Source organism: Labeo rohita, unplaced genomic scaffold (genome assembly GCF_022985175.1).
Source record: "Labeo rohita strain BAU-BD-2019 unplaced genomic scaffold, IGBB_LRoh.1.0 scaffold_1197, whole genome shotgun sequence".
Taxonomy (NCBI): domain Eukaryota; kingdom Metazoa; phylum Chordata; class Actinopteri; order Cypriniformes; family Cyprinidae; genus Labeo; species Labeo rohita.
This window is the reverse complement of record NW_026127337.1, coordinates 1-12,555: the sequence shown is the minus strand read 5'-3', so window position 1 is coordinate 12,555 and position 12,555 is coordinate 1. Positions and strand designations below refer to the sequence as shown.

Sequence of the window (12,555 nt, the reverse complement as noted above, 5' to 3'; positions counted from 1 at the left end):
TCATCCAGATCGGTCCTGATCCTTGACCAAAGTGAGCACCACCCAGAGCATCCACAGGTTCTCCACAGTCCAGTTCTCTACACACCACTGCAGCATCAGCCAAATCCCAATAAGCATCACACACTGTTCCCCACTGACCTCTATGATGAACCTCCACTCTACCAGCACAGCGACTGTTACCACCAACCAACCTCACATTTGTTACATCTAAGAGAGGATGAAATAAAGAGAAAGACAGAGACAGACAATCAATCAATAAAAAAAAAAAAAAAATCTAAAGAGATGTCATCATATTTAAAACTGGAGTAACTACTGGCAACACTAAGTAGCTGCATTGGGGCCTGTAAGTTCTGTGAGCAATCACCTACGTTTGGACCTGTTCCTGAAACAAAGCTATTTATCTACTTAGAAGACTTCAAATACAGAGCATGAAAAATATGGACTACATTTATAGTCCTTTTTTTAGAGCTTGAAGCAAAAGATCTGAAATGGATGTGCCAGTATTTGGTAATACTATCCCTTGGTTTCACAGACAAGTCCCAGACTAAAATATAAGTCTGAGTTGTTTCAACTGAAAGAAACTTGCACTGATTGATCTTAAAGCATGCCAGTGATTTATTTTGTCTAGTAATGTTTTTTAGTAATGTTTTTTTCTAAGGCATGTTTATAAAAATTACTTAAATGTCCTAATTGAACTATGGCCTAATCCTGGCTTTGTCTAAGTCCCTGGCTGTAAAACCAGGGCTATATGTCACGGTAATGAATATGCACAATATTGTTATTGTGGGCACTGCAAAATACAGTGAATAATTACTTATTACAAATTGTTTGGATTTTTTTAATGCATTTTAAGAATACTTTTCCCATCAACTGGTTAAAATGCACAACACAAGGCTGTACACATGTGCATGAGCAGCGCATGGTGAAATGAGTAAAGACGAGATGTGCTGAATGAAACTGCACAGTCACGCTCTGAGAGCAGATGGCGCTGATGGAACAGCAGAAATGCAACCGTTACCCCGTAAACAAAGCACGTGCACTACTTTCTGTTTTTGAAAAGTATGTGAATGTTTCAAACAGCCATTCAGTTTTTTGTATGCGCAATGCTGTTCATCAAAACACTGAGTACTTAAATACTTAGACCTAACAGGCTATTTATTTTTAACTTTAAATTTTTTTTTTACATTTTAATCTGGACTGCAATGCACGCTAGATATTGTTTGAAAATTTTTGAGTCTTTACTGTTAAGTCTTTACTGTCTTTACTCCTCACTTTACAGTACGGCTCCATTATTTAACGTAAGTTTATTCATTAGTTAGCATAAACTGCCAATGAAAAATTCTTCTAAAGCATTTATTAATCTTAGTTAATTTCAACATTTAATAACATGTTATTAAAGTCAAAAGTTGTAAATGTATTATTTAATAGACCCAAGCTAATTTTAACAGTTGTATTTTTTTAAAAGAACAATAAGTTCTGTAACAAATGTATCTATTGTTCTTTGTTAATGTTAATGCATTAACTGTTAACTAATGAAATCTTAATGTAAAGTGTTACATATTGTTCTCCATAATTATTTTGCACTTCTATTTGAATGTATTTGAAACATTTGTTTACCTCATACATATTTGTGTATTGATTTTATGTATTTAAATGTTCAGGTTTTTTTTCTTATAAGAAAAGTTATTAAACCTGTTATATGACAGCACTTTTTCTAATATTGTGACAATACCGTTTACTGTGATAAAAGCTTCAACAATTATTGCAACATGTAAATTTGACAAAGTCATATTCCTAACCTGAAAAAATAAAATTAATGATTAAAAATATATATATATAACTATAGTATATGTTTAGAAGTGCTTGCCCATGCAAAACCTGGCAGAACTTGGGTTAATGATTATTAATGTCTCCCAAATGTATGTTTATTATGCAAAATACAACCTTTCAGAATAAATGGACAGAATTACAAATACTATTATACTGTAAAACTCCTTTAGAGATAGTGCCATTTAAAGAGAGACAAAGACATTCACAAAACACACAGAATTACACAGTTACATTTTCATTAATTTTAGCTCTTGCAAAATTGTAATTCTTGTAAGCTGTGGGTGTCATGGGGGCCCAAGTGCTCATATGATTCTAGTTATGCTACTAATTGCTTTCATATTAATCTTCTTACCAGCACACAGAAGTGCTTGGTGATCATCATGTGAGCAGTTGTGTTTCTGTGATGATTTTGCACAGAGGTGAATCTGAGATTCATTTCCTCTACACTGAATCTCTTGTGTCCACATCTGAGTGTCTTCTTTGTCAAAAGCAGCTGCTCCCAGCACCTGTACAGGAGCCCCACAGTCCAGCTCTCTACACACAACCTCTGCATCCTGCTGGTCAAAGGCAGCGTCACACACTGACATCCACATCTGATCATGAAGGATCTCTAACCTCCCAGAACAGCGAGAACCTCCAACCAGCCTGACACCTGCAGTAGAGAGAGAAAATAAAGTTGACTATATTAGAAAATAAATATTATTGACTTCTAAACAGCCGCACTTATCTAAAATAAAAGGCAAGACTTTAAAATAGCTTTGCCAATAACATTTACAAACATTATAACAACATTCAATAATAATGTATTTATGAAGTACATACAACTGTTGATACATGTTAAACATTACAAAATGTTTGTTACTTTGTAACTGAACAAGTATTTATGCCAGGAGCTGGCACAATAAAAACATTAGTGATAAGCTAATTGTTGCATTATTTGGATTTAAATTTACTTTTTACATTTATGCATATAGCACAAACCATTTACAGCATTTAAGATGAATATTTTATCAGTTTATGCATGCATTTCCTGAGAATTGAACCCTTGGTCTTGGTGTTGCTAACACTTAGTGTTAAAATAAAATCAGTATAAAACTTTGGAACTAAAATATAAGGCATGTGGATCAACATAATGTAATACGCTAAATTTTAGAACAGCTCACCTGAGCAGATGACTCCAGCATCTCTATGATGATTACAGTCATAATCATACAACTGAACTGATCCACAATTCTTCAGTGTAGTCTCTGATCCAGTACATATTATGCGATTTGTCCAGATTGGTCCTGATCCTTGTCCAAAATAAGCATCACTCAGAGCATCTACAGGTTCTCCACAGTCCAGTTCTCTACACACCACTGCAGCTTCAGTCATATCCCAACCAGCATCACACACTGTTCCCCACTGACCTCTATGATGAACCTCCACTCTACCAGCACAGCGACTGTGACCACCAACCAACCTCACATTCACACTGTCTGTTTATTGAATACAGAAGACAAGAGAAGAAAAAATACTTATGAGCAGAGCAAACATGAGAGTTTGAAGAATCACATAAAGAGAGGGAAAAAAATCATACAGACAGTCAGAAGATTTGACATAAGATTTCAGTGAAGTAAAAGAAATCTGCTCAAACCTGCACACACCAGTCCGACATCACTGACATGTGAACAGTTGTACTTGTGTGATTGTGATGTTGGACAGAGGTGAATCTGAGATTCATTTCCTCTACACTGAATTTCTTGTGTCCACATCTGAGCGTCTCCTTTGCCAAAAGCAGCTGCTCCCAGCACCTGTACAGGAGCCCCACAGTCCAGCTCTCTACACACAACCTCTGCATCCTGCTGGTCAAAGGCAGCATCACACACTGACATCCACGTCTGATTATGAAGTATCTCTAACCTCCCAGAGCAGCGAGAACCTCCAACCAGTCTGACACCTGAAAAATGAGTATGAATTCATGTTTTTTTTCTTTTGTTTTCTATTCTTTCTTTCTTTTAACAAAATTATGTTACCTGAGCACATGACTCCTGCATTCTTGCTCTGACACACACTATGAAGCCCCCATGTGACGGATCCACACTTTTTCAGTGTGGACCCAGATCTAGTACACATTGCATTACTCTTCCAGATTGGTTCTGATCCAAGTCCAATATGAGCATCACTCACAGCATCTACAGGTTCTCCACAGTCCAGTTCTCTACACACCACTGCAGCATCAGCCAAATCCCAACCATTATCACACACTGTTCCCCACTGACCTCTATGAAGAATCTCCACTGTCCCACTGCAGGGACCGCTACCATTAACCAAGTGCACATGTATTATTTCTGTGCACAGTAATGGAAAAAAATAATATTAGAAAGGATTCATCAAAATTAATTTTCCTGTTGAAATGGTCAACACATACCTGCACAAAGCAGTCCAACACTATTTTTGTGAGAACAGTTGTATGTAGGTGTAAATCTGTATGATGTTGGACACATATTAATCTGAGATTCATTTCCTCTACACTGAATCTCTTGTGTCCACATCTGAGCATCTCCTTTGTCAAAAGCAGCTGCTCCCAGCACCTGTACAGGAGCCCCACAGTCCAGCTCTCTACACACAACCTCTGCATCCTGCTGGTCAAAGGCAGCGTCACACACTGACATCCACGTCTGATCATGAAGTATCTCTAACCTCCCAGAACAGCGAGAACCTCCAACCAGCCTGACTTCTGAAAGAACATAAATAATTTAAAAACTTTAATCCAGGAAATATCACTAAGATTTTGGAAATGACATTACTAATTCCATACATTTAAACAAACAAAGGAAAAGAAAACATCCATAATGCAAGATTCTGGCTTGTCTCCTGAGGCCACAAGAGAGTACAATGAGCAAAATATTAATGCACAGCATTGTTTATTCAAAGCAATGAAAATACATTTAAACTAACTTTATAAATCAAATATAATTTCATTATTTGAACAAAACAGCACCGTGTATTTAGTAATAGTTTAATTAAGAGAAAAACATGAGATGCAGTTGAATGGAAAGACCCCTCACAAAGTCTTGAGTAGAACAGAACAGAATAGAATAGAATAGAATAGAATAGAATAGAATGCAATGTGAGCTTGTACGCCTCATCAAGTATACATGAATACAGTAGCTCCTTAACATACAGTCAGCTAACGTAAATTTAAATGACATTAACACAGCTGTCCCCTTTTTTATCTTTAATGAAATTATTTTGCTATCTTTATTAACTCCAATTTTACATTTTTACTTAATTGTTATGGTTTCTGCCAGAAATATGTAATTTTTGTAGAATAAATAGAATATGATTTCTGTGTTATATAGTTGTATTTAACGTGAACATATGCGTCTATTTTTTTAGACAAACTGATAAAGCGAGCAAACACACTGTAGGCCTACTAATTTAACTAACCAAAGATAGGTATACACATTTAACAAGGAGTATTAAAATGTGAAGTTTGCTTTGTAAAAAATAAACTATTTCTCAAAGTAGTATGTAGTAGAAGCTACATCTCAACCAGCATATATTACAAATATGTGCATAACTGTTACTGGTTAATGCTGCACAAATGTGGCATAAATGTGTTTACACAAGAACAGGATATTAATGTTTTATAATTAAAATTATTACTAGTGTTCTCTATTCACTACCTATCACACATTTGAAATTTGTGACAGAATTTTGCCTTCATGGGTACTGGAAGTTTTTCTGGTTTTTTGCCATACATTTCTTATTTCTGCACATTTCTTATTTAGACTGTCTATCAGTCTAAAGTGTAAACCATGGCATTGATTATTTTGGCTGTTCATACTTGAGATAAAATATGAACAGCAAAAGGTGTAAAATATCAGTGTATCCACAAGTTTGTAAATGTTACCTGAGCAAATGACTCCAGCATCTTTAGCATGATCACAAGAATTCCGTTGCCACCATGACGATCCACAGTCCTTCAGTGTGGACTCTGATCCAGCACACATGACAAAACCCATCCAGATTGGTCCAGATCCTTGTCCAAAGTGTGCATTACTCAGAGCATCTACAGGTTCTCCACAGTCCAGTTCTCTACACACCACTGCAGCATCAGCCAAATCCCAGAAAATATCACACACTGTTCCCCACTGACCTCTATGATGAACCTCCACTCTACCAGCACAGCGACTGTGACCATCAACCAACCTCACATTTACAGTGTCTTGTATTTTAAACAAAGAAAATTAGAGAGAGAAAGAGAGGCATATTGTGAATTAATAAATAACAATTGTCCTCTGAAACACTATATTATAATCAAATATTTTAAAGCAAGCAATTAAAAACACACAATATTCTGACCACTTACAGAAATTAACATTGCTTTATCTTTTATACTTACCAGCTGTGATCAGTACTGCAACTGAAGACAGTAAAATGAGTGTCAGGCGTCTTCCCATCATCCTCAGCATGATTAACTCAACACACAGTACAAGCTTCTCCGCACTGATGATACAGAAGTACAGGCATCCTCCTAATGAGAGAGAAAGAGACCCAACACCCTCCAATCACACTCGCTATTACCTTATTAGACACAACAGAGGAAATCATCAAACAACTTCACTGACAAATCAGAGGAGGCATTTATGATATTTCCCATATATATCAAAACTGTCAGTGCTGATGAACTCCTCCTCCCCACACATCAAGACATCTTGTACTGTACACACACACACACATTTATATAAGACTTACAGGAGACAGGAAACTCTCCAGTTTATTTACAGCATCAAAGCCCAACACCTGCAGACACTAACTGTAAAATAACCAACTGTAAATGTCCAAAACAGTCCGTTAGTGTATACATATATCAGTACGACATCATAAACTCAACTCTGTAGAGATGTAAAATGAAATAAAATTACATCTGGCTAATAAAAGGCTTACTTTTTTTTAAGGCTTAATAGACTATTATTAGTGAGAGGTGGAAAAGATTATTTCTCCATAAATCATTTTTTTTTTGTGAAACCCTTACATCTTAAAAAATATGTTAAAATAATTCCCGTAATGAAGTTTCTTTTTTTTTTTTTTCAAACGACCCACAAAAATCATAACTTCCATTCAGTTCATGCTATTCACCTTGTGACCAGCAGAGAGAGTCAGTGTGCTACTGCACATTTCTCCTAAACCACCTTGTATTATACATTCATACTTTCAGAATAGTGTAGCAACTGTACATTTGATCAAAGAAATAATAATTGAATCTCTGTGTATTTTAGCTTGAGAAAAAGTCTGCTTTTAATAGTATCAGTGGTATCTCACATATTAAATAAAGATGAATGAGAAAATAATTTAGTATGATGTACACTGTAACAAACAATCTGAGTCGAATTAAAATAATTTGTTACCTGGCTGCCTTAAAATTTTAAGTAATTATTTAACTTGAAATGTTAAATTGTACTAAGTGACAACTTAGATATTTGAGTTGATTCAACTTAAAATTTTAAGGCAGCAGGGTAACAAATTATTTTAAGCTGACTCAACAAATTGTATTTTTATTTTTTTTTTATTTTTATTTTTTTACAGTGTAGCCTAAATAAAATTTCAAATAAACCCTCCACTAAACAGTACATAAAAACAAAACTGTGGCTGGTTTACATGTCAGTGAGATGGTCTCTTCTCATCAACATGTTAGTGGTTCTTGTTCAAAAATATTTTACAATGTGACCTTTTGCCATGTGTAGTCAAAGTTCGGTCTACGTGAGGCTATAGATGCGGTCTTAAAGATACTTAGAAAAAAGAGCAGATACAATGTTTGCCACACTTACATAAGTGATTTTTCTTGTAGCAGAGCAGTATAGTTGTCACGAATCTGGTCGATGTTCCGCGGTCCGCTCACCACCAGAGGTCACTCTCAGCATCTCTCACACTGACTGTTGCCTTTCACCCCAGACTACATCTCCCAGTATCCTTCACGCTGATTGTGTCATCGCATGTGACCAATCAGCGTCACTATAAAGGCCCCGGTCTTTCCCAGTGCAAATCACGGATTGTTGTATTCCCTTTGTTTTCGCTTCCTAGTTTCTTGTTCCGAGTTCCCTGTGTTTTGCTTTTCTCGCCTGGTTTTCTCGTTTGGACTGTCTAGCTGCCTGCCTTTGGATTATCGCTCGTCATTAAGGACTATTCTCTCGTCTCGCCTCTGACACTCCTGCTTACTGTTGATTTGACCCTGCCTGCCCGACCATGTATCTGTCTCGTCCCATTAATAAAGGCTCGCATGTGGATCCGCTCGCCTCTCGTCTCGTTCATCCGGTTACAGAACAATCCGTCACACAGGGATCCAGCAGCTTCACTCCCGGACATTCAACAGATATGGACACAGACAGGATACTCATCAGGATAAAACAAGGACCACGCACCCTCAATCAACACATCCGTGAGTTTTTGGTCATCGCTAATTATTCCACCCTCCTGGACTGTATAATTATAGAAGTTTTTTGTGATGGTGTTAACGAGCCACTGAAGGCGAGACTAAGACGCGAGGGTCCGCGTTCATCACTCGCGGAATTTCTGAACTTTGCACTGTTGTGTGTGGGTTCGCCGTGCACCGTGGGGGTCGCGCAGAGGGAGCGCGACAACGCGGCAATGGCAACCGCGCGTCCCACTCGCAAATTGGCGGTCATGCCTGAGCACGATGCCGCGAACGTGCTAGCCGCCTGGATCGCTCGAGAAATGGCGGCCGTGACGGTGCGCGCTAGAGCAATGGCGGCGACAGCGGTGCCTGTTCACAAAATGGCGGCGATCACAGAGGTCCGTCACGTCACAGCTGCCATACAAGAGCCATTTAAAGGTACAGTTACATTTCCTGAGTCAAGTCAAGTTTCCAAGTCTACCCAAGTTGCAGCTGCGTTTCCTGAGTCAAGTCAAGTTGCAGCTGTATTTCCTGAGTCAAGTCAAGTTTCCAAGTCAAGTCAAGTTGCAGCTGTGTTTCCTGAGTCAAGTCAAGTTTCCGAGTCAAGTCAAGTTGCAGCTGTGTTTCCTGAGTCAAGTCAAGTTTCCGAGTCAAGTCAAGTTGCAGCTGTATTTCCTGAGTCAAGTCAAGTTTACAAGTCAAGTCAAGGTACAGCTGCATTTCCCAAGTCAAGTCAAGTTTCCAAGTCAAGTCAAGCTACGGCTGCTGTTCCAGTGTCAAGTCAAGCTACGGTCCTTGTTCCTGTGTCAAGTCAGGTTAAAGCTGTGTTCCCTGTGTCAAGTCAAATTAGAGCTATCGCTCCTATCTCAAGTCAAGGAACAGCCATCTTTCCTGAGCCAAGCACTGTCAAGATGGCTGCCACGCCAGAGCCACTGCACAAGATGGCTGCCACGCCAGAGCCACTGCACAAGATGGCTGCCACGCCAGAGCCACTGCACAAGATGACCGCTGTCTCCAAGCCACTCCACAAGATGGCCGCCATTCCTGAACCTGTGGTCAGCACCCGGACGCCACCTGTGGTCATGATGGCCCACGTGCTGGACTCACCCCTAATGACGGTATGGGCAGCTAAAATGGCGCTCCTTCATGCCACGGCGGCTACCCCTGGGTCAAGTCAGGCTTCCAAGTCAGGTCAAGACACAGAGTCAAGTCAAGACACAGAGTCAAGTCAAGACACAGCTGACGTTCTCCAGGAGTCAAGCCAAGTCACAGCTGTTCCCCACGAGTCAAGTCACGTTACGGCTGTTCATGAGTCAAGTCCCGATACAGCGGATTTCCATGAGCCAAGTCAGGCTACAGCAGATCCTCATGAGCCAAGTCAAGTTGCCGCTGTTATTCCAGATCCAAGTCAAGCTTCAGCCGCTGCTCCAGAGTCCAGTCAGGCTACAGCTGTAGCTTCCACGTCCAGTCAGGCTACAGCTGTAGCTTCCAAGTCCAGTCAAGCTTCCAAGTCCAGTCAAGCTTCCAAGTCCAGTCAAGCTTCCAAGTCCAACAACGTCAAGGTGGTCGTTCCTCCGTCAAGCAACGTCAAGGCTGTCGTACCTGCGTCAAGCAACGTCAAGGCTGTCGTTCCTGCGTCAAGCAACCTCAAGGCTGTCGTTCCTGAGCCAAGTAAAGCCATTGTTAACCTTCACAAGCCAAGTGAAGTCAGGGCCACTCCTCCTGAGTCAAGCAAGGTCACAGCCGTGGTTCCTGAGTCAAGCAAGGTCACAGTCGTGGTTCCTGAGTCAAGTAAAGTCATTGATCTTCACAAGCCAGTTCAAGCCACCGCTGGTCTTCACGTATCAAATCAAGTCACCGCTGATCTCCAAGAGTCAAGTCAGTTCACTACTGATCTTCACGAATCTGGTCAAGTCACAGCAGCACTCATTAAGCCAAGTCAAGGTATTGCTGTTGTTTCAGAGTCAAGTCACGCCCTGCCCGACGGCCCAGAGCGTCCCCATGTTTCATCAGACCTCCCAGTGCCTCGTCATGTCTCGTCTATTTGTCCAGAGCCAAGTTACGTCTCGTCTGACCACCCAGAGCCTTGTCACATCATGTCTACCAGTGTGATGGCAATCACCATTCTCAGTATGTGGGCTGCACACTACACTCCGAGGCTCCCGTCTGATCTCAAGCCTGCTCCAGAGCTTCCGTCTGATCTCAAGTCTGCTCCAGAGCTCCCCTCACTTGGAGAAGCCATGCCAATGCCTCCTGAGGTGTCAGCCTTGGCTGTAGATTCTCCCATGGAGGCGGCATCCCTCTACAACCTCTCTGCTTCTCCCCTTACTCTGTCTGCCTCCTCTGTCTCTGCTGTTCCCAGGTCCCAGGCCATAACGCGGTTTCCTGCTCCAGAGCTCCCGCCTGGTCTCAAGTCAGCTCCAGAGCTCCCGCCTGGTCTCAAGTCAGCTCCAGAGGTCCCGTCTGGTCTCAAGTCTGCCCCAGAGGTCCCGTCTGGTCTCAAGTCTGCCCCAGAGGTCCCGTCTGGTCTCAAGTCTGCCCCAGAGGTCCCGTCTGGTCTCAAGTCTGCTCCAGAGGCCTTCCCCTTCAGAGAAGCTGCGCCAATGCCTCCAGAGGTGTCAGCGTCGGCTGTAGAACCTCCCATGGAGGCGGCGTTATCCTGTGGTCTCTCTGCTTCTCCCCCTGTTCTCTCTGCCTCCTCTGTCCCTGTTCTCCCCAGGTCCCAGTCCATTATACGGGTTCCTGTTCAGCCCTGGAAGGTCCTGGCGCCTCCTGTTCCACCCTGGAGGGCCTCGGCGCCTCCTGCTCTGCCTCCGGTTCCATCCTGGAAGTTCCCAGTGCCTCCTGCTCAGCCCTGGAGGGCTCCTGCCCCTCCTGCTCTTCTGTTTGTCTCCTCTATCCCTGCTCTCCCCAGGTCCCAGCCCATGACGCAGGTCCCTGCTCTGCCCTGGAGGGTTCCTCCGCCTCCTGCTCCGCCTCCGCCCTGGAGGGCTCCTGCGCCTCCTTCTCCGCCTCCGGCTCCGCCCTGGAGGGCTCCTGCGCCTCCTGCTCCGCCCTGGAGGGCTCCTGCTCTCCCTCCGGCTCCGCCTTGGAGGGCTCCTGCTCCGCCTCCGCCCTGGAGGGCTCCTGCGCCTCCTGCTCCGCCTCCGGCCCCGCCCTGGAGGGTACCTGCTCTGTCGGTCCTGCCTCACTCACCAGGCCCTCCACATGGACCTGGGCCTCCAGCCCTCGCCCTGTCTCGCTCCCGCCCCACCGCTCCCCTGGACTGTTGTTCCCTTCGAGCGTCTGGAAGCCGCTCCTTGGGGGGGGGGGCTATGTCACGAATCTGGTCGATGTTCCGCGGTCCGCTCACCACCAGAGGTCACTCTCACCATCTCTCACACTGACTGTTGCCTTTCACCCCAGACTACATCTCCCAGTATCCTTCACGCTGATTGTGTCATCGCATGTGACCAACCAGCGTCACTATAAAGGCCCCGGTCTTTCCCAGTACAAATCACGGATTGTTTATTGTTGCATTCCCTTTGTTTTCGCTTCCTAGTTTCTTGTTCCGAGTTCCCTGTGTTTTGCTTTTCTCGCCTGGTTTTCTCGTTTGGACTGTCTAGCCGCCTGCCTTTGGATTATCGCTCGTCATTAAGGACTATTCTCTCGTCTCGCCTCTGACACTCCTGTTTACTGTTGATTTGACCCTGCCTGCCAGACCATGTATCTGTCTCGTCCCATTAATAAAGGCTCGCATGTGGATCCGCTCGCCTCTCGTCTCGTTCATCTGGTTACAATAGTAGTGATACTCTACAACTGTAATACACTCCCGTTAAGAAGGATTATTAATCTATAAACATACCTGCTAGTATCAGTGATCTGTCCTTTTGGAGTCTCATCTCACAGATACCTAAAATAAACCTATCATATTTTTTTCCTGTTAAATATACTTACAAACACACAATGACTTTAAGATTGATTCAAAATGGTTTTGATTCAAAATCAATATACTAGTGCAGATAACAAACTGCTTCATGCTTTTCACTTTGAGTTCATATTAGTTATAAAAATCAAATATTTTTTAAAAGATTTGTTTTAATTACTGTTACTCAGAAGTATATTTTAGCAATGCTTGTCATGTACACAGTATACAGTAGTCAACATTTGAAGTGGATCAAAACATTTTATCAAAGTTGTCCTAAAATGAAAAACAATAGCCGTTTTTGATCCACTTAAAATGTTGACTACTGTATATGAGTATATATATTAATAGATATAATACATTAGTAAGGGAATTAAAAATGATTTAAAAAGGTTGTGTGCAGCTTTGAATGACTCGGTAC

General features: G+C 42.0%; 1 protein-coding gene across 1 annotated transcript; it reads right to left on the bottom strand.

Annotated features, from left to right (window-relative positions):
* LOC127157753 (deleted in malignant brain tumors 1 protein-like) lies at positions 1 to 6,361 on the bottom strand. The gene is made up of 7 exons (XM_051101008.1): positions 6,221 to 6,361; positions 5,729 to 6,043; positions 4,241 to 4,549; positions 3,846 to 4,160; positions 3,467 to 3,769; positions 2,994 to 3,308; positions 1 to 173 (listed from the first exon to the last, which is right to left on the bottom strand). The coding sequence occupies exons 1-7, from the start codon at positions 6,288 to 6,290 to the stop codon at positions 1 to 3; spliced, it is 1,800 nt and encodes a 599-aa protein (XP_050956965.1). The 5' UTR covers positions 6,291 to 6,361.
* Between the last annotated feature and the right edge of the window lie 6,194 nt (positions 6,362 to 12,555).